At 34.0% G+C, this 22,156-nt stretch overlaps 3 protein-coding genes across 3 annotated transcripts; 1 reads left to right on the top strand and 2 right to left on the bottom strand.

Moving 5' to 3' along the window:
• Positions 1-7,057: 7,057 nt before the first annotated feature.
• Positions 7,058-13,289, top strand: LOC136803905 (3'(2'),5'-bisphosphate nucleotidase 1-like). Its single transcript, XM_067060629.1, is given in 5 exon segments — positions 7,058-7,193; positions 7,788-7,892; positions 8,382-8,430; positions 12,283-12,422; positions 12,424-13,289. Coding segments are annotated over 5 exon segments (774 nt in total). The 5' UTR covers positions 7,058-7,136; the 3' UTR covers positions 12,847-13,289.
• A 2,551-nt stretch (positions 13,290-15,840) lies between these two features.
• On the bottom strand, positions 15,841-18,974 carry LOC136803906 (uncharacterized). Its single transcript, XM_067060630.1, has 9 exons — positions 18,842-18,974; positions 18,172-18,431; positions 17,848-18,045; positions 17,614-17,710; positions 17,197-17,394; positions 16,917-17,074; positions 16,654-16,763; positions 16,185-16,541; positions 15,841-16,084 (listed from the first exon to the last, which is right to left on the bottom strand). The coding sequence occupies exons 2-9, from the start codon at positions 18,424-18,426 to the stop codon at positions 15,970-15,972; spliced, it is 1,488 nt and encodes a 495-aa protein (XP_066916731.1). The 5' UTR covers positions 18,427-18,431; positions 18,842-18,974; the 3' UTR covers positions 15,841-15,969.
• Positions 18,975-19,030: 56 nt separating this feature from the next.
• On the bottom strand, positions 19,031-20,981 carry LOC136803909 (uncharacterized). Its single transcript, XM_067060633.1, has 6 exons — positions 20,697-20,981; positions 20,494-20,578; positions 19,879-20,278; positions 19,662-19,753; positions 19,361-19,451; positions 19,031-19,241 (listed from the first exon to the last, which is right to left on the bottom strand). The coding sequence occupies exons 1-6, from the start codon at positions 20,979-20,981 to the stop codon at positions 19,031-19,033; spliced, it is 1,164 nt and encodes a 387-aa protein (XP_066916734.1).
• Between the last annotated feature and the right edge of the window lie 1,175 nt (positions 20,982-22,156).

Genomic DNA, 22,156 nt, shown 5'->3' on the forward strand with positions numbered 1-22,156 from the left:
TATAGCAAAACTGCTTCGCTATTAAATTCGCTTCGCAATAACCACACTTTATCAGCAGTGTCTAAACTTTAGGGATTAGAAACTAGACTAGTCTCTGCCTCTTTTATCCTCTCTTTGCAACAATACAATGCTGACAAGTTGACATAACACATTGTCCCTCTGAGAAATTTGTATTGAAATCTGTGACAAAATGAAACCCAGATTGCCTCATAACAGCCCTTTGTTTTTCACCCGTGGCCTCTCAGTGCCTTGCACGACGGGCACAACTGTAAAATCTCACCCTTCATGACACCTTTTTTATTTGTTTAAATCCGTAATCCTAAGGTGTAAACTATTTTTTATCTTTAATTCTCTGAAGAAAGTGGGAATTTGATGAGAGAGATAGTTCTTTTCAACAAAGTGCCATACAAATCAAAATCGAGAGAAGACATAACTTGGACCCCCCTATCTATATGGACCCCCTCAAAAATGGGGAGAACGCATTTTGGTTGATTTAGACAGGCAGCTGACGACATCAAAAAAAGTGAATAAGTGAAAATTCGAGGGACAAATATTGAGTTACCGGACGTGTCCGAGAATAATTTATTAATTGATGACGTCATAAGCAAAAGTGAAAAATTGATGTTGCAAAAATTCAAAGTTTTGTATACCATTTGAAGCGTTTTTTGATGTAGATTTCAAATCAAATCAATCTCAATAAGTAAAAATTTGAATACGAAAAGTTATTAAGGTCCGTAGCTTTTCTATGACGTCATTTTTGAAAAAAATGCCTCATTTTATAAGGAATTACGATCTCAATTTTCTCGAGTTAGGCTGAGAAATGGAATATACCCGTTAATTGTCTTCTATATAGTTTTTGACGAGCTTTCGAATGGTGGGTTGTTTTTTTTGTTTGATTTGATGTTGAAATTTGACATTTTAGGGTGACGGGTCATGATTGACCAAAATCACATGTCAAATTTAAGTCATAACTTTTGAAATCTAAATTTTTACCTATTGAACCTGATACGTGATTTAGAATCTAGATCGAAAAATGCGTCGAATGGTATATATATATGTGAAGAAATTCAAAGAATTTCTGTCCAACTATCTTCTTTCAGGAGATTTGGGTGGCAGAGCAGCATATGCATTTCGTCCTTATTAGGACTCGTCAGCACTGCATACATATATATATATATATATCATTATATGCTGAAATCAAATTTTCACTTTTGGTGGTGACGTCATCATTTGACAAATTACTACCGAACATGTCCGTTAAATGAATTTTCGGACGCCAAGTAAAATTTTTAGGATCAGTAGATATATGGGAACAAGAAAAATCAACTCGACGCTTGTCCCAAAGTCGTCCAGATTTTAGATGTCGTCAGCTGCCTGTCTAATTAAAGAAGCTTTATATTTGACCATCTGATCATTATTTTGTAAAAATAAGTCATTTTGTCAACATAAGGACAAAAGAATAATTGAGGCCGACCCTAAAAAATTTTCGTTTCCTGTCCACTAGGTGACGAAAAAAAAGTCATGCGGGTGGCCAGGAAAAAATTTCTTTTGGTCCTTTCCATGATTTCTAATAAAAAAAATTAGGAAGAAAAAAATCACCTCTCTGTCTATTAGTGTTGCCTCACATTCTGTCTTTATATTTTTTCTCTCTTTCACTGAAAAGGCTGTACTATAAATCAACTAACTTTTCATTCTAATAAATTCATTTAATATGCATAACACTATTCCTTTGATCTTTGATGTCCAGAAAGCATGCTAAATAAACAAACTTTTTGAAGAGTGTTATATAGGAACGGTGTAACAGTTTGAATGAGTCATGAGTAAAGGTTTTTAAGAAGAAAGTTTCATCTGTTATCTATTTGGTTTTTATGAAAAAAATACAGCCGCGTGACAGCGAAAAAGAATTTCACCCGGTCGGTGGACCGGAAAAGAAAGAAATTTTTAGGGTCGGCCTGATGAAAATTGTATCTCTAAAACTGCACTTCCCAGGCTTTGCCTCTTCACACTATTTATCTTTTTATATCAAAGGCATCTCATTTGGTACAGTTAAAATATTTAGTGTAAGAAAGCAGGTATCCCACTTAAGTCCCCTGTCAATATTTTTGTCGAAAAGTGTCACTTTGTCAAGAAAATGACAGGTAAAGTCTTTCTCGTGGAAGAAACACGTTCTTTCAAAACTTTTGAAGTTATGTAATGCTCTGTTCATACTCTTAGGTTCCAAATAAACGCCCCCCCCCCCCCCGCTTGTTAATTTTTCGAAAATCTTCCAACCCCCCGGACCTTATTAGGACCCCCCCGTTTATTAATCTCTAAGAATATTTTCAGCTGTCAAAGAGAAGGCCCCTTATTTTGCTCTAAATTGCCTGATTTTAGCCTATTTTTACCTTATTTTTGGGTTTCAGAAGTACAAATTTCCAACCCCCCCCCCCCCCGGCAATTAGGTCCCCCCGTTTATTAAAATCTAGAAAATTTTCCAACCCCCCCCCCCCCGTTTATTCGAACCCCCCCCCGTTTATTTGGAACCTAAGAGTACAAAAATAGAAATAAAAATAATAATAAAAGTACTATTTTCATATCTCTAAAACAGCTCTCTTGGAGTATTTAATGTTTTCATTGCATGACAATCTATATCCATTTGCACCACCAGCATCCTATTGGGCATGAAAAACATCTCGTTGTAAATTGGTGTATACCTTAATGGAATTAATTTTTGTGGAAACTAATTTTCGCGGCAACTAATTTTTGCAATACAGCGTCCCTTGCAAAATAATTTAATTTTCTCGGGACTTATTTTTGCAACTAATTTCAACTGTACGCGAAGATTTAAGTTCGCGAATATCCGAATTTTTTCAGATGTTCACATTTTTCCTTACTAGTTTGATTACGATAGAGTCTCCACAACTCGAACGGCTACGAGGAATGAAAATTTATTCAAATTTAGAGATATTCAAGTAATAGAGTTTCTTAGCTGAAAGAATTTTTAGCGTCAAAAACTCAATTTTCGTGAGGATTAAATTTCGTGAATTTCGCGAGAGATGAAAGTTTGAAAGTTTCCACAAGGGATTATATTTAGTAGTAACTAAAAGGTGAAACGTCAGAGAAACGGGTGGAAACGATACAGAAACGGGTGGAAACGATACGGAAACGGGTGGAAACGACACGGAAACGGGTGGAAACGACACGGAAACGGGTGGAAACGACACTGAAACGGGTGGAAACGGGTGGAAACTAGTGGAAACGATACGGAAATTTATGTAACGCTAGCCCAGCATTAAGATACATCTCCGTCTATCACAGGCTTCGCATAACCGTTAGAGTATACGGATATAGGTAATCTATGAAAAAGTCGTTGCAGTGCAAACCTTTCGCAAATTTAAAAACCCACTTTCCTGTGGAAAAAATTGATGTTTTTTGTTTTTTTGGGACCCTTGGGGCATAAGCTACCCGTTGACCACAAAAATTCCAAAATTCTTGAATTGTCATTGACAACATTAGAACGGGACCCAATGACGTCACAAGTTTGGGAAAAACTTCAAAATGCGATATCTCGAGTTTGAAAAGGAGTTGGGAGGTCGTTGACCCCTCATTGGATTGAGAATTTTAATGGAAGATAAGTTAGGAGGGGTAAGAGTGGGTATATAGAGACTTTCGAAATAAAATATATTCAAATTGAGGCATCTTAGGTCCGATGACGTCATCAAAAACTGAAAAATACAATATCTAGAGTTTGAGAAGGATTTAAGCAATGATTGACCCCTTATTGGATCGGAAATCATCATGAGCATATATTTGGTCAATGAAGAAATAGTTACAGTAGAGTGAAAAGTTTATTACACATTCGATGACATCATTTAGAGCCCAAATGACGTAACAAAACATAAAATTTGTCATACTCCAGGGCCCGGTTGTTCAAAAGTGGATTAGCGGCCGATTAGCTTAATTTTCGATTAAATCTCGATTAGCGCTGATTAGCACAGAACCGTCGGTTGTTCGAAAAAAATTAAGCTTAAATCTGGATTAAATCCCGATTAAATCAGCCTATTTTTAATCCTGCTCTGACCCAGGATTAACGAGGATTAAGAAGCTTTTTCCTACAAAAAGAGTGAAGTCACTGCATTGAAGTGAGAAATTCGAACGAAAAAATATTTTCGAATGTTTTGAAAACGTTCGAAAAGTGACGTCAAGATTAAGATTTTTGAAAACACAGGCAAAATGTCCACGATTAGTTAATCTGACGTTCGAACAACGGAAGTTAATCGCCGGGATTAACTAATCGAAATCTAATCGCGATTAGCGCTAATCGGGATTTAATCTAATCGACTTTTGAACAACCGGGCCCAGGGGATTAAGGCGGGGTCAAAATGCTTGCAACGTTACAAATCATTTTCAGAAGCTCATTTTGGGCTCAAACGAAGCGTATGACTAAGTAGAATAGGATTCAGTCTTGGCAGATGTTTTTTCATTTTGAAATTTTGCGTAATTCGCAAAAATCCTCAATTTTGCGCTATTTTGATGACGTCATAAAAACTGAAATCCCAATAACTTTTGATACAATTATCAAAATAATTTCAAATTTTGACCAAATATATAATTTGCATATTATTAATGTTTTTAGAATTAAAAAAAAGTTTTTAATGAAATTTGATGACGTCATCACTTTTAAGGCAAAAAACTAAAATCCTTTAAAAATGCTGACGTCATCAAGATTTTGAAAATCTTTTGAAATTTTTTGAAAATTTGCATTGAAATGCATCTTTGGTGAAAGTTTGAAATTATTTTGATGATTCTATCAAAAGTTATTTGAATTTCAAATTTTATGACGTCATCAAAATAGCGCAAAATTGAGGATTTTTGCGAATTACGCAAAAATGATAAAACATCTGCCTAGACTGAATCTTATTCTAATTAGTTAAACGCTTCATTTGAGCCCAAAATGAGCTTTTGAAAATGATTTGTAACGTTGCAAGAATTTTGACCTCCACAAACCCGCCTTATTCCCCTGGAGTATCTTTAGTTTTAAACCATTTTAAGTGGTAATTTTTTGTTCTTTCTTTGGGATTAATTCAGTCTATAGTTTCTCCTTTACTATCAAAAGGGCTTATGATGCGTTCAGCTTATCTACTCCTTGGCGAGTTTATTTTGCCAAGCCCCAAGGGGTTGATTCGAGTATGAAAGAGGGATTTGTGCAGTTTTAAAACAAGAAATCTTATTGTTTTTTGAAAATGCTGTTATTATTTGGTCTTCTAAGGCGCGTCATGTCGACCTCAAATTCGTAAATACAGCAAGCAACATTTTTTAAAATATTTTCCATTCTTACACACTGATAATATATTGACGCTCTCAATTTGACGTTTTACTGCTCAAGTCAATAAGTTCCCGTTTTCGATCAAAAAATTAAAGTGAAACCGCTTTCAAACTTACTGAAGAAACTCTCACAATTAAAGATTTATTATTTACTAAGCTTTTATTTACTATTTATTTACTATTTCTGGTGAAGAATTCCCATTCTATCTCTTATTCCATTTGAAGCATAAAAAGATATTTACGATATGATATGTACTCCCGTGGTTGATGAAAACTTATTCGAATTCCCCTTAAAAATAAAGTTTGAGAGCATCAACAATACCATCCTTATCATCCTAAGGGCTTTGCTAAACCGGCGTTTGCGACGAAGGGAACCGACTAATGATACAACAGAAGCTTTGTTCACTGTTGGTTGTTTACCCGTTTCCAATCGTTTCTCCCCGTTTCCATGTCGTTTCCACCAGTTTCCCTGTCATTTCTCCCCGTTTCCAGGGCGATTCCCCCCGTTTCCATATCATTTCCACCCGTTTCTCTGACGTTTCACGTTTTAGTTATTACGATTATATTTCGCCAAAAAGGCGAAATTCGCAAAAATTTGCAAAATATAATCCCCGCCAAAATTTTATACCCTTGGTACCCCTCATATTTTGTGAGAATGTCATTATTTACATAACTTAAGTATCATTTTGTCAATATTTGGAATTGATGACTTGTCATTGAAATTTTCTAAATAGCACATTTTGTATACAAAATTCCCATTGCATATATTATTTTCATGTTATAAATTATATGATATGAGCGCGTTACAATTTTTCTGGTCCGTAATTTGTATGACCTGTCATTTCTATGACACCTGTGACCTACTGTTCTAAAACATAATTTCAAAGTTATTTTATGATAATGAAATGATTTTATTTCAAGAAATACAAATAAATAGTAAGTATATGAAATTAAACATTTGGTAGCCATGATACAATTCAATTTTTGAGGGGGGTCCATATTGGGGTCTATATGGGGGGGGGTCCAAGTTATGTCTTCTCCCGTACAAAATCATTGAATTAAAAATATTTTAATTATTGAAGAATTGATGCAAAAAAGTGAAACATAGAAAAGTTTTACTTTTTATTGGTTTAAAATCAAAATTAGGAATTTGCTAAATTTTCTATGTTTGTTTGTTTACACAGCAAAACCCTGTAACTATGGGTAAGCACCCTGTTGCTAATATGTTGGCTTGAAATTGAAAATGAAACTACTGAAAACAAAAGTAAAGTCGACTCGCACTCCAATTCTCGTAATCTTGACATAGGAATTTTAGTCTAAACTACTTATGATTCATTCCATGGATCCACCTTTTGCCATTGTAATTTCTTTGTACTGTTAATATACCTTGTCTAATTCTGCCATAGCAGCTATCTGGTCTGAAGTACAGTCTAATGGTCTAATGTCAACATCTCACATTTGATTCTGACACCCTTTTTAGTGATAGGAAAAATAAGGTTGGAATCATGACTGATCAGCTTTGTACTTAAGTTGTGTTCAAATTTTTTTCTTGTCATTTGTTTGTAAGTTTTTAGGGACTGTAGGGTTGCAGATGAACAAGGAGTCCGTATAATTTATAAGGCATCAGTATAAGAAAAAGTCTTAGATTCTTAGAAAAGCATTGAAAAGACAATGTAATGACCCTAAAAGCATTATACATAATTCTTTTTAACCATATAGCCTTTGCTTGCTCTTGTTTAATATAGTCTGCTAATAATCGTTTTTTCCTTTAACAGGCTGAAACAGCGAAAGAATTTGACCCACAAACTGAGGCTGATCGATCTGCGCAAAAAATGATCATTGGCTCATTGAGTCACTTATACCCTGACCTTTTGATTATTGGCGAAGAGGTAATCCACATAAATCTTATTTTTGGGTTCAAACTTCTGGCTTTCAGTGATTTTCTCACTTGCCCTCTGTTCAGGGTTATCTAAATTCCCAACATGAGGTCTTCCGCCACTAAATGTGGGGGCGTACGCTATTTCGGAATTGCGGAAATCAACCCTTTTTTCGGTATTTCGGAATTCTGAAATTGTTTCAGTATCGGAAATCTATGAATTTTTGCTTCGAAATTTCGGTGTTATAAAGTTTTTATCCCCCTTTTTCGGAATTCATACATGAAAAATCAAATTTGATGAAAAATTAGTCAAAACAAGGAAAATTACCCAAAAAATCGTTATCGGAATTGCAAGTATTTTTTTATTGAATTTCGAAAATTTTGACAAAATTATTCAGTATTTCGGAAATCGCAAATCCCGTAGGCCCCCCCTAAATCAGGTCTCCGTCCAATGAAGGAAAAAAATCTGCAATATTGCAGTGAGAATTGAACTCAGACCTCATACACAGAAGGCAACGGCAATTACCACTATACCACTACGCCTCAAGACATTTTATTTTATCCATTTACGATTTCTTAACTTTTTTTCTTTATAATCTTACTGTAGGAAGGCTGTGACTCTATTGAAGAAAATGAAGTAGTCAAAGAAATAGATCATGAAGTTATAGGGAAAACATGTCCAGAAAGTCTAAAAGACCTTCAAATAAAAGACGTAAGCGTTTATATTGCTTTCTATTATCAATTATCACATTTCCTCAAAAAGCCATGCTCAAAATTCGAAAGATATATTTTGAACAAACGAAAACCCAAATTTTTCCTGCGTACCTTTGCTTTGTTCTAACCTTTCATGCTAAAAAATAGAAAAGGCTAGCTGTTTAAATTGATTTATCTTGTTTCTTACAAACATTAAAAGGAAAGATGGTTTATATAGAATCCAAATTTAGAGGGCGGTGCTGATCGGAGGGCGTTCATGAATAAAGGAAATACGTTTTGAGCAAAATACTTATCAATTTTTGATAATATCTTAGCAGTTTGAATTTACATAAATCTTGGATCACTCTTTCAGACTTCGAAATAGAATGCAGAACTTTTTTGTATCGACAAAATCAATCTGAAAATATTATTTATTTGAATTCAATATTTTGATAATTTTGACAAATTCTGAGATGATTTACCCTTTTCTGTTCTTTTATTCGTATAGCTGATTGTTTGGGTTGATCCTCTTGACGCAACACGAGAATTCACTGAAGGTATGGCGATTCTTGGAATTTTGAACCTTTAAGACCCGAGTGACATGACGTAATCTCATTCTATAAAGTTCATTTGACATAACGCCTGACCACTAGAGATTTGAGAAAATTTCATAGTTATTATGTTGAACTTGCTTCCTTACCCAGAAATCTTCTCAGAAAGTCTAGTTTCGGAATATTAAAAAGAAAAATACACTGATTTTTATGATAACTCGACTACTCGATTACATGGTTATTGTCTTTGTAAGCATTGCGCTTATTACCTTGAGCCTTCAGACTCAGAGAGTTTCTTTGTTTTTGATTTGAATTTTACAAATTTTAGAAATTTCTCTAACATTTTGCTTAGCATATAAGCATCCCTTAGACTGTAGTGCAGTGGTAGAGCATCCGGCTACGGTTCGCAAGGTTGTGGGTTCAACCCCCAGCCGGGTCATACCAAAAATTTCCAAAATGGTACTTGATGCCTCTCTGCTTGATGCTCAGCAATTAAGAGAAGGATCAAGGGTAAGTGGAGAAATCCAGGGAGAAAGAGTGGCGCACTCCCCTACCTTCGTGTAGATAGCTATCGAAAGAGTAGCCTTCGGGTCGCCTCCGACTGCGGTCGCAAACAGAGATAAGCATCCCTTAAAGCATCTTTCAGCTTTGTAAAACTCTCGATCTAAGCATTTCCGAGCCAGCTTTTGGATTTTTGTATATATACTTATAAAAAAAAACATTTAAGTTTTTAAAATCAATTTTCTGTGTTTTGTCATCAAGTAAAAAATGAATGTCCGTTTAGAATGGAATCTAACCTGATCTAACCATATATTTGAGGAGTAACCCTGCTAGAAGGTTTTCAAACATCAGGGTTTGAATTACTTTACATGTCAACCGATTTCTTTGGATTTCTTATAACTATTTTATAAATTACTTCAAAAGTATATCTACCAAAAATGTTTTTGCGAATGCTTAAACTTTCTTTCTTGCTTGGTGTGATATAAAAATCCAAATTTTGTAAATCACCTTTTGAAATGGGAAATAAAGTCAAGAGTAAACATATCATGAATCTTTCCGATAAAATCATAGATGAATTCAATTCATAAGGCAACATTTTCACTATCACTCATTAACATCACTTAGAGAGATGCTACTACAGTTGACGCTCTCTAATTCGATTTTCAAGGGAATCGAATTAGCTACTTTGGGTAATGGGAGGATTTTTTTCGTGGAGAGTTAATTTCGCGAATGGCATTATCAAGAGAAAATATTTTTTCATGATTTTTTTGTCTTTTTACTGCCAAATTATACATACTGGTTGTTGAAATACGTATTATTAGCGCTTTCTTTGATGTCAGTTAACATTTTGTAATAATTTCGCGAAAAAGACCTCTCCAATTTTCCATTTGGACTTTATTTCACGGATGGCACACAAATCCGCGAAATTTGCGAAAATTTGTCCCATTAAAATATTTGGAAAAGTGGGACTCTGTACCATAATTGTGAAATAATCTCCTTCATTGGCCAATTTGAACTAAATTCAAAGGTTGATCGGCAAAAAATAAATAGGACGAAAAAAGTTTTGTTCATTCGAAAATATTTTGCTTTTGTTTTTAAGTTATTATGTATATGAATTCGTTTGAAGAAAAATACATGGAACATAGAATATTAGTCCTTATTTGCCAATAGGTCTGACTTCTGTTTTCTCTCGGAGCAGCTCGTAAGGTGGAAGCAAAAACAATGTCTTTCTTAACTGTGTTGTACAAGATGAAATTTGCTTCTTTCCGCTATTCTTTGGGTCACCTTTCTCGGATTTACGACCTGCCATTTGGTGATTCACCTCGGCAAGCATATCAATAACGTGCATTTTATCAGCGTTATCATTGAATACCTCCACCAAATCCTGTATAAACCAACTTCCGTCTTTTTCATTTCTCCAACTCAGGTATTCAGGAGGTGTTGAATATGCGTACAAAAAATCAGCTTCACTTGGTAAGGCAAGATTATTGATTTGATCTTGATCGCTAAATTCTGATTGACGAGGACCAGAATCTGTCACATCGCCACCATCACTACCATATTGTGATTTCGAGCTCCCGCCATCAATCGCTGGCATATATTGACCACCACGGCAAGCCTGGATAATGAAAAATTTTGGTTTGCCAGCCAGATACTCCTTTTTATAATATTGGACGAGAGTTTTGATCTCAATTTCTCTGTCCTTTGTGCTGACAGTCCCCTCTTCTATACCGTCATGGCTCAAAATGGTAAATGCACACACAGAATTTTCTTTCATCTTTTCCTCGGTTACCATGTCTTCCATAAACATTCCAATCTCCTTTTTTGTTGGGTTATCAAGCCGAACAACTTCAAATCCCAAATCCTTGAATAGCTTAGTCAAGGCTGTCGCGTCTTGTTCTGTACCTTCTCGGGTAGAAGGTGTTACACGTCTTTTGTATTTCTTATTAGGAGTATCCAAGCGTTCATCAAAATATTCACAATTAATCAAAAGAAGTATGCCACGTGGCATCACTCCCTTTATCTCGTAAAACCTTCCAGTTTATTTTGCAGGCTCAGTTATCAAGAGCTCCCCTTCTTTGATTTCAGGGGGAAACGTTTGTATTTTAGCATACAGCAATGTCTTCAGGTTATCTTCTCCATCTGCTCCTGATTTTCCTTCTTTGGTTTTGAAGCAATTCAGTAAATCTGTTCCGTCATCGGCATTTTTCTTCGTGACAAAAGGTCGCCCATCCAACATATCTCCCCCTGTAGTTGAGTCCGCCATCTGTAACTGCCCTTTTGACTAAACTTATGAGAGTGTTTTTTCTTTCCCCTCTCACTGTCTAATACGCGCTTGAATGAAGGCAGTGAAGACAATGTCAACTAATAAATAGAAAAAGAGGTACTTTTGGTTGTTTACCTTTGTTTATTCAGTATATGAAATTACAAAAGTACAAAACAACTATTAGTCTAAATAGTCTAAAACAATTAATAAAGTACATCACAGTACATAATTTAATTATAATAGTTTGTATTGGCACAATGAGTACAATGATTTCCTTATCGAATTGCATTATATACTGTTATTTTTTTTAAAGTCTTAAGATAGTGGCTTTAAATACTTAAGATTATCAAGTTTCCTGAATTCATAAAACTTTCATGTTTATTCATAAAAGACTGTCTGATGTTTTAAATGATAAAATGCAATGAAGACATTTTGTACTATCACTTTTGAACTTTCTTAGTATATTATCTTAATTTTACCTGATATCCTACGAAACTTTTTTATAATCTTAATGTTTTAAGCATGCGAGGCTCAAAATTTGCTAAACAAATAAGCAAAATGCTATAAGCATGTCTCAAAGCTGGGTAAATTCACCATTCAAATAATGCAACGTGTTTACGTCTCTCCGTTGATAACATTTTTATAGATTTGAAAGAAAATAGAAAAGGCCATCCGCATAGAACATACCCCCTGGTTACGCAAGTTAGTAGCCTATATTTCTTCTGTGGAGTGTGGAGTCTCCATTAACTCGAAAACGCACGGGGAACACAAATTTGGTCGAGATAAGGAAAGGAGTTATGGAGTAAGGTTGATAAGGCATCGTTACAGGAAAGGACGAGCAAACTTGTTCTACTTAGTTAAGGAGACTTTCGGGTTAAAGAGGTTCGAGTTAAAGAAACTCCGTTGTATAAGAAACTTTTTATTATTTTGCAACGAGGATAAGCAGACAAAAAACAATACAAATATATTAATGATTCATGTATACGAATAGTGTATACGACCGATTCCCTTTGCGTAAAACCTTAAAGCCTGAAAATCTTGCATATTGGAAGTTATCACTGATATTGTTTTCTTTTTGTTCACTTCCACAGGATCAGTTGAGAACGTCACAGTACTGATTGGCATTTCGGCTCACGGCAAAGCAATCGCTGGTGTCATACATCAACCGTTTTATGAACAAGATGTTGGACGTACATTTTGGGGTGTGGTCGGTTTAGGGGCTTTTGGAATCAACACAACAAAAACCTGAAGATCCAAACCGTTTTCATCTCATCACTTCCAAATCACATTGGAGTGATTCGTTAAAAGAAACTTTTGCGTCTTTTAAAGATGCCACCGTTTTGAAAGCGGGTGGTAGTGGCTATAAAGTGATGCAAGTTATTGAAGGCAATGCAGATGTATACCTTTATCCGCAAAGAGGTACTAAGAAATGGGACTCCTGTGGCCCTGAAGCTATCTTACGGTCAGTGGGTGGAGTAGTGACTGATGGTTTAGGAGATGAAATTGACTATGCGGCAGTCGAGAAACGTTTTCATGTCAACTGGAGAGGATTAGTTGCCTCTTTGGGTAAAGACCATCAAAAGGTTATCGAGCAAATTCCATTGAAAACGAAAGAAGCTCTTCAAGCCGATTATGATGTCAAAACTAAATTATAATGATACGACAGAAAACACAATTTCTTGTGTATAATACTGCCTTTAGGAAATTCATTGGGTTTTTAATCCATCTATTTATATTCTTTTATATTAAATACATTTAGCACAATTTAAAATTCGAAAACTTTCTGAGGTAACCTCGACAAAGAACGGGGACCACTCTGGAGACATTCTCGATAACCCAATACTATATCGAGGTTGTTCCTTGTCGCCATTTCCGGTTAATGTTTGGTCGCTCCTGAATTAAAATTCGGTAATAAATTTAACCATTATGCCTTTTGTTTATCGAATATTCACTTTGTTAATCTTTTAAGGTCATTATATTTATTAGAACTATCTATGTAATGATGTAGTTGTATTTTTGATTATTTTTTTAATGCAATGTTAAACATGACTAAAGTCTGTACAGATATAATTGGCAGTGGAAACAAGAATGCCTGTAACTTTTGATAGTCAAATATAATTATGGAATTTTTTTGCATGTTTCAGAGAATCGAAAGCGCTATATTTGAATGTATTTTTGTTGAAAAATTCGCGATTTTTAGCGGTTAAATTTGCGATTGTAAAAATTGAGCTTTTTTTCTACTTATGCTTTAACGTTCATTTTTACACCAGTGGTAGTTAAACCTTAGGTTAAGAAGTTTGTTAAATTTCAAGGCAAACAGAAAAGTCCTTCGGAAGATATGGGATGATATTCACGGTAGTGATTTGGACCGTACATGCTTTTTTTATAAGAATACACTTTATAAGAATGTCCATGATGAACATGGCCAAAAAATTAAAAATATGCTAAGAATATCACCATCATGGAATTTTGCTACTTTATGCTAAGAATGCCATTTTTAGAGCATTTTCAATTATAAATTGTCAATTACCCCCACCAAGTAAGGATCACTCCTTCAAAAAAATGTCATCTTATGCTTGAGACGTATGAACTAAATGTTAAATCTAGTCTGAATTAGGACCCTAACCTAAGAATATATACTGTAAGAGTATTATCTATTTCTATAAATGAATCCGAAGGGTACATATGTACATTTTCCCGGATGATTATTTTAGGATGAGAATATTTTAGGAAGATTTTCCCAAAAAAGTTAAGAATATTCATGATGAAAAAGAAATAGATTTACTTTACACCATTCTTATGAAAAAAGCGTGAGTGTACCAAACGTTGGGCGTACTGAAATCTCAGACCGATTTTACATTTCTAGTAAGATTTTCCGGTGTGATGTTTTTCATTCAACGACTATACTAGTCTAAACGGGCCCTAGTTGGTCGGTCGGAAAGGTTTTTAGAATTCCGGGAATTTCCAATGCCAGCTTTGTCTTCCCCAGACCCCTTTCCCGCGCAATTATTTAAGTTAGCTCAACCGGGGGTAAAGTTGTTCAGTTTTAGAAATTTGATTTTGATCTTGACACGGTTTTTTAATACTATTTATTTCTTAACTAAATTCTTTCGTTAAAATAGAAACTTTCAAAAGGTTAAATGAATATCAAAATATATTCATATTCATATTCTCATTTCTATCGATTTCTATCACATTATGAGGTGCAACCCCCGGTTTGTAATCAGCAAATAAGAACATAAACAAATATGGTAGACGTCCACAGCGCTAGCAAGACTGATCACACTGCACTAAAACCACCAGAGCAGAACTCCAGCATAATGGGTTTGATTTTTTATATTTTTACTGTGTTTATTTCATTTTTATCATGGTTCAGAGTGTCTTATGGGGAATTTTGACTTTTGTCTGAAATTTAAAGCTTAGATGTACCCTGCCCTGGGCTATTCCAAAAAAAAAAATGTACAGGGGTATTTAACATTATTATAGTAGAGGCCACTATGTCTTCCCGTGTGCAGCAGCTTGTGCAAAGGGATTTTATGATTGAATATTGTTCCTTGAATGTAGAAGATCAAAATTTGAAAGGTGGGGCCGGGTGTGACTACCCGTTGCCATGGAAACTGACGTCATCGGTTACTATGGCAACCAAAATAAAAAGACGTCACAATTGAAAAATTTTTGTTTCATTCGAAAGAGCATGAAAAACTGACAAAGAAAAAGGTCACAACCTATATCTGAAAATGAATATATTAGGAGATATAAAGGAAATAAGGCAAAATGACGTCATCAAACGATGATGTCATCGAAAAATCAAAATTTGCGAAAATTCGAAAATTTTTGGTTTTTTGAAAAGAAGACCCTCCAGTGAACATAAAATATTATTACGAAAACGTTTGAAAACTCGTCAAAAAAAATCTATTGGTCAAAATTGACACCCTGGTATTCAAACTTTGGACAAAACTTGGTACATTAGGTACAATCAAGGTGTACTTAATTATCCCTGGTTTTTAAAAGATATATGTTGAGAAAAGCAGGGATAAAATATGGATAATTTAGGACAGTAAAACGATAAGAAATTCAAACAAAGTACAACCAGGGATAAATCTGGATAGGATCTAGTACAATCAAGTACAATTCGGTACACCTTAAATCTCCTGAAGAAAAACTTAATTTAGAAAAATTAAAGATAGGGATAATCAAGTACAATTCGGTACACCTTAAATCTCCTGAAGAAAAACTTAATTTAGAAAAATTAAAGATAGGGATAATTAGGTACTATCATGGACATTTTAAACTTTATTCCCTGTTATGTGTGAAATAAACTGGCTGCTATATTTTTAGCAGACAAAAGATAGAAAAATAGGATATAAACATAATTTTACTTGCTTCTAGATGCTGTTTGGATGTTTTCCTTTATACAAGCAAGTTACTACAACTTTCTGTCCAGACAAGCTTAATCTCTCCTTCATTCACTTGCAAATTTTTCAATTTTATTTTACCGTTTTTTTTCTAGTTTTTTTTGCTGAAAAAGAATAGAAACATATTACAGGTTGTCGTTTGGATTTTCTTCTGAATCCTGAAATGTTATTAACAGTTAATGATGTAGATCTTATTAGTTTAAAGGGCTCAGAAAAATGATGATAAGATCCCCGTCTTTATAATATTCATTTTTTATAGAAAATTATGATAAATTGACAAGTAAACAACCAATATATTTTACAAATTAATTAGAAGATTACAAAAGTCTAGTGAAAAATCCAATAGAACACATCTTTGTTATATCAATCTCCTTCAACTGTGTTAGGAATCTTGCAAACACACATAAAATCCAAATTGCCATCCATTAAAAATAGCTTTTCATTGAGGAAATCTGATGGTGCGAGAAACAGTGGAGCACTGTAAAGAAAGAATACAAAGGATACATAATTTAAATTTGTTTCATATCATTTTGGTTTTTTAAATTTAATAAAGAATTAGCAAAATCAAATGTTCTAACCTTTCATTAGGTTCGATTCTAATGATGCAACTACGATTCCACTGTGGAACAACTTTCCATTCACTGTTTCTTTGTACTTCTTGTGCACAAAAATATACTTTTTCATCATCAACAACGAAATAGTGAATTTTTGCAATGACCTTTTCTCCGTCCTTGTGGCACATAGCAAAATAGTTAACCGTTTTAACGGCACGCTTGTACTGATATGAGGTGAAATAAACTCCCTTTTTTTTAAGCTGCAAATATTTTTTACAATGTGATTTCAACTTGAACTTTTCAAGTTCTTGCTTATCAAGATGCATTGCTTTTCCACCAACAGAACATTTTTCATTTACAGCTTTCCAGGAATTTGTGTTTCTAATGTAGAAAAAATACATTCAAATAATCAAGAAACATTATTTTGATTATTTGAAATCTGTGCATATAGTTTATGATACTTACAAAGATAAGACATAAATAATTTGCTAACCTACGATTTTTCATAAGCATGGATGACAAGGCATTTCGCACAATTTCCTTGGTATTTTGTGATTGCATCATGATATGGATTGCTTTGAGTGCATTGAAAGTCTTAATGATCTATGGAAACAAATTGTAGAGTATCTAACATCATTAAATATCAACAACAACAAATGAGAACAACCAAAATTCTAAAAGAAAGTCAGTTTTCAATACAAAAATTCTGACAGGACAGGACAGAGTACGGTTTGGACGTGACCTTTATAGAATTACCTGTGTACTACCATTTTTCGTTCCATGGACCTGCTTAATAATTGATCCATTCAAGCTTTCGAAACCAAAACATGAATATGCCCATAGAGGTCCCCAGTACTCAACATAAAGTGGAAGGTGAATCAAATTGTGGATATTCAATCCACTTTTTCTTCTTTCTATTAATAAAACGATTCAGTCATTACAATAATCAAAAATGAAAATTTTTATAAAATGCTTTAAATAGAAGAGAGCTTTCTATGGTGAAAAAAGGTTTGCAAATGAGTTTTAAAAATCATACCATAAAATTCACTAAAATATTTGTAGAAGAGTTGTAAGCAATCATTTGCCCATTCCAAATCTGTCTTGCTGATTTTTTCGCCAAGCAAAATATGTGTTGCTTCTACAAGCAGCGCTAGGTGATTCCAGTAGATTGGCAAAAGTATACCTTCCAAACAGGGTAGCGAATAATACAGTAACCAAGTTCTTAATTCATTAGCTAGAACAACATAATAATGATACAATGTAGGCAAAAAAAGCACAATAAATCATTTTTTCCATGAATAGTTTGGTTAGTTGCTTTTTTCAAGATCTAATGTTATTACATCATGAAAATAAAAGAACTGGAAGTTGAAACCCATTATCATAAAAGTAGTTAGGAATTTCGAATTTAAAAGAACAAGTTTATCATTTTTTGTAAAAGTACTTTACTATAAACCTTTTAGATGTCCGAGGTTTCCAGACAGTGGTCTTGGTCTGCGTGATATATAATCCACTGGCCTCATACCTTCTAATCGTACATCTACATCATGAATCTGGATATAGTTAGATAAAATTCAAAGTCTCTTATGACTGTGTACAAAGGTTAATTAGCTAGAACATTAAAAAAACTGTTCTCGCGGCAAGCAAGATATCTGAGAAAAACATAATTTTCATTAGTTTAAATTCATACCATGTGTCCAATATAATATTCTGGGTATGTCCTGTTTTCTTTATAAAAGATTCTATGCTCTGAGGGGTCAAACCAGCATGCAACTAAGACCTTTGCGACACCCAATAAAACTCCATGCATGTAGTCAGGGACAACACCGTCTGTTATACTGAATTCTGGTATAAGGTGAAGGGAAGATGGCCCTTTGATACCATTGACCTAAAAAGATTACGTGTAATACAATAATACTCTTATGTCTTTTTTAAATAAAATACTTAAAATGAAAGATAAAAAAAGAAAAGCAAGCTAAAGGATATGATAATACTTTAAATGTGAATGAGTTACTTTTTGTCCTGATGAGATGGCTTTTATGGCGTCATTAAAAGTCTTCTCATCATTTCTCTTTGCACTTTTCTTCTGATCGATTGCTTCTGAATATGGATATACTTGAACATTGTTTTCATGAACTCCTTTGATAAGGCAGGTTGAGCAACCATGGAAACCGTTATGTTGGTTCATACACAAGATTTGCGCTTTTGCAATCAAGTCCATTGTTGATATTAGGGTGTAGAACTTGATTCTTTTGCCACTAGTTAACATCAATCCTAACAAAAAGCATTGATATATTAAGCAGTATGCCACTAAAATATTGTTGCCGAACACCATTTAAAAGAGTGCTCAATAACTTTGTGGAGTAAATTAATGAATTTATTTCAAAATGATGTTTAAAACAGTTTCATGTCTAGCATACAAATAAAACTAGAAAACATGAAGCAACAGGAAGCAATGAACTTTTTTTAACATCACAATTTTGAAATAAATTCATAAAGTATACCACTAATGATTGCACACTTTAAATGGGTTGTTTGATACATATGACAACTGTTCTGACCGGCAGAATGGATGATTGTATGTTTCCGACCTAAAGGTCTTCAAAGACCTAGATTGAAGGATGATGATGATGAATACATATGAAAAATCTGACAAAGGAAGAATTTCACTAGCATAACCTTACCATCAATAGCAATTTCTCTTAATGCTTCTACCAAAGGCTTCGTGAAGGCATAGGTTGGTGGTTTACCTTTCCCTTGCCAAAGACCCCATAAAGCAACATTTTTGCATTGGAATCTGTAATGTCATAAAATAAAATAAATAAAAAATAAAATAAATCAGTAAAAATATGTATGAAGGCTAAAATAAAATCTTAATTGATGTAGAAGCAGGTAGAAGAAAGAAGGAGAAGGTAGTGAAAAAGGATCACCTTTCTTTTGGCTGGTATTTCATTTATGGCAACATACACAGGCCATATTTCTATTCTCGATGATTTGTACAAGGCAACACCATCAGTATTAAAGATTATAGTTAGATTTTCAGTTCCATGAAGTACACCACCAGGCTGACAGAGCTCCCTATATCTAAAAAAACACAAAAATTTATTTAATGACATTTAGGTCAAAACGTCTATTTTTTTTTTCTCACTTCCACTTTGTAGCTATTATTTGGATAAAATGATAAAAAGAAACAGCTTTTATACCTTTTTCCATCAGTCACATCTGTTATACAGTCCCCATTGTTACTTTCCCTTGATTTTATTACATTAAGAACTTTTTCCCACATTCCATCTCCTTGAAATCAACAATATTGAAGATTGATTAGAACAACACACGAGTGAGTTTAATGACGAAAGGTTAGTAATGAGTTAGAGTAGGATTAAATTATGTATGCATGAAAAAATAATAAAATATAGTTCAATTCAAGTGTCTAGCTAGTACCATAGAACATCTTCATTTTTCTGATGTATTTAAAAAAGCTTCTGCTTGCCAGTCTAAACTTACTATCAAGAATAGCTTTAAGTTGTTCCTTTAAGCAGGATGTCAAAATAAAACTCTTTTTGACCTTCTTCAATGGGTTTCCTCTGTATCGCTGGCTAAAAAGATGAAACTATATTGTAAAAATGTTTGAATTCAAAGCTTGCATTTATTAAACAAAAGAGAAACCAGACATGATTTAATGTAAATAAAACTGTTTTTCAAAAAGTTCTTTGACACCTACCCAGAGCAGGAAGTATTTGGACATTTAGAAACACTTTCATCTTCAGGCCATAATGCAAAGCATTTCTCACAGTATTCGATAAATTTGAGTGTACTGCTCATCCCAGAAATACTAGCTTTCACTTTGTATTGATTCAAGAAACTTCGATTAGAATCAGGCAAATGAAGTTTAAGAGCAAATAAAATATCCTTTAAACACTCGTTGGACAAGTTATGCCTCAAAGCAAGGCCAAGTATTATAGCAGCGTGATCTTTCTTTGTTAGCCTTGAATGTCCTGGTGACTCATCAAAGAGCCAATCATCTTCATAATCTGAAAGATCACTGTCTGAATGAGTATCATCATCACTGGATTCACTTTCACTGGTAGTGACATCAGAGGTAGAATCAGAAATATCAGAATCTAAATATTAAAGAAAATTAGCATTCCATTATTATTGTAGGAAAATTTCCTTATAAAAATGTTATCTTAACGCTTTAAAAACCCAGAAAAACCTACAGCCGAGATTTTCTTCAACCCACTGTAGTCTGTAGGTAACATATATTTACAAAACAGAAGTGGTTAAAGTACGGGACCTGTGAAAAAAAGGAGAGTTATATATGATCAAAAAAATTAACCTGAGTCTGCTGCCTTTGAAGCTAGCATACTTTCTTTCATTTTTTGTAATAAATCCTTTGCGCTCAAATGAAATCCTTCTCCATCCTAACACAAAAACAAAGAGATTCAGAAAAATTGCTGTAAAGGTTTAAATTATCATAGAAAGTACACACAATTCTTTAGAGGTTGTAAGGTCTCAGTGTAGAGTTTTTATAATAATGACCTTGTTTTGGAACATATCTGTGTCATGACTGTTTTCCAATATAGCAGTTTCTTTGGATGAATGTGAATGGGATGCATCATACACATCAGATTGTTCATCCAATGAGTCATTTGTTTGCTCTTCATTAAATTTATCATTATTGCAATCACCATCATAATCATTGATGGAAATATCAAGGTTGCTTTTTGCATTATCAGTATTACTTTTCACATCTTGTGACATTAATGGAGCATGAACTGTGTCCATATGTCTCTCTATGTTGAATTCGAAGATGTAATAAAACATATTTGACATATGTATTTATTTTTTATTTTTGGTATATCATATTTAAACTTTTTTTTTGAGTCCATTATGATGATATAAGCTAGAAAAGCTGTAAAAATGAAAATGGTGAAAAAACCTCTTTAATGGAAAAGTTAAAACATTATTAACATGCAATCCCGACAGATATCAAAAGACCTTATACATAATATATAATTGCAGTTTATCCCTCTAAATACTATAAATTGCAGTTTATCTAACTATCTATATATTTGGTACTAAGAGGCCCTAAGGCCCATTATCCGTATGTTAAGTCCCGCCACTTTTCTTCTTTTTCAATAAAGTTAGCAGCTTTCATGAGACTCCTTGGATTGGCAAACTTGAAGAAATTGAAGAAAAACTAAAAATCATTCACCCCTGGAAATAAAACTTAGATTATTTTATTTTGTTCCATCACAAACGCTCATGAAAGCGTCAAATATTTTATTACAGCATCCAATCACGGTCATATCGATTGTTATATACAAGTGTCTGCGTGGCAATAGACCTTTTTTCAAAGAGGACGTCCTGTTGAATAATTATGTAGTCCAGCCATAAAAACAATGATAGAACCATGCATAATTACTGTATCATGCATATTGTAATAATTATGCATGGTTTTATCATTGTTTTTCTGCTGGACTACATAATTATACAACAGGGTGGCCTCTTTGAAAAAAGGTCTATAAGCTAGAAAGTACATGTGCATTCATTAGGTTGCGAATTCAAAGACCTGATGATGAATGTCCACTTTTTAGCTTTGCTGTGTGGACACTTATATAGGTAACAGCCGTAAAGAAAAAAACTCAGTGTGCGCCACTGTGTGTGGCCGATCATCTGCTTTACAAATACAGCATAGCAAAGCAAGTGTGCAGTTGAAACGGAATTGCTCCAAACCTGCAAGAGAGCACTTAGATCACAGAGAGAAAAAGTTTGAAGAATATGGTTGGGGGCCGAAACTAACACCGTGTAGAATAATTTTGTACGTCAAATCCAAAATTCAATGTCATCTTTTGCGCCAGTATGCCAGCACCACATGACTGCGTGTCTTCCGAAGATCTTTTGCGACGTCAGTTACACGAAATCCATACTGCTGGTCGTCATTTAGCGCCAATAATCAGAGAGCCAGTCGTTGACATTCATTATACGCAGCAATCTCA

The sequence above is a fragment of the Clytia hemisphaerica genome, unplaced genomic scaffold, assembly GCF_902728285.1.
Source record: "Clytia hemisphaerica strain Z4C2 unplaced genomic scaffold, Clytia hemisphaerica genome assembly, whole genome shotgun sequence".
In the NCBI taxonomy this organism is placed as follows: domain Eukaryota; kingdom Metazoa; phylum Cnidaria; class Hydrozoa; order Leptothecata; family Clytiidae; genus Clytia; species Clytia hemisphaerica.

Excerpts from the sequence above, each read along its gene's own strand:
- LOC136803906 (XM_067060630.1), bottom strand. The coding sequence starts at position 18,426 with ATGTTAACTAGTGGCAAAAGAATCAAGTTCTACACCCTAATATCAACA. Across the intron at positions 17,711-17,847 it reads AATATTATATTGGACACATG|ATTCATGATGTAGATGTACG; the intron begins GTATGAATTTAA and ends AACTATATCCAG. Across the intron at positions 16,542-16,653 it reads ATGCTTATGAAAAATCGTAG|AAACACAAATTCCTGGAAAG; the intron begins GTTAGCAAATTA and ends TTTCTACATTAG.
- LOC136803909 (XM_067060633.1), bottom strand. The coding sequence starts at position 20,981 with ATGTTTTATTACATCTTCGAATTCAACATAGAGAGACATATGGACACA. Across the intron at positions 20,279-20,493 it reads TTCAAAGGCAGCAGACTCAG|ATTCTGATATTTCTGATTCT; the intron begins GTTAATTTTTTT and ends TTTAATATTTAG. Across the intron at positions 19,452-19,661 it reads ACTTAAAGCTATTCTTGATA|GAGATGGAATGTGGGAAAAA; the intron begins GTAAGTTTAGAC and ends GTTGATTTCAAG.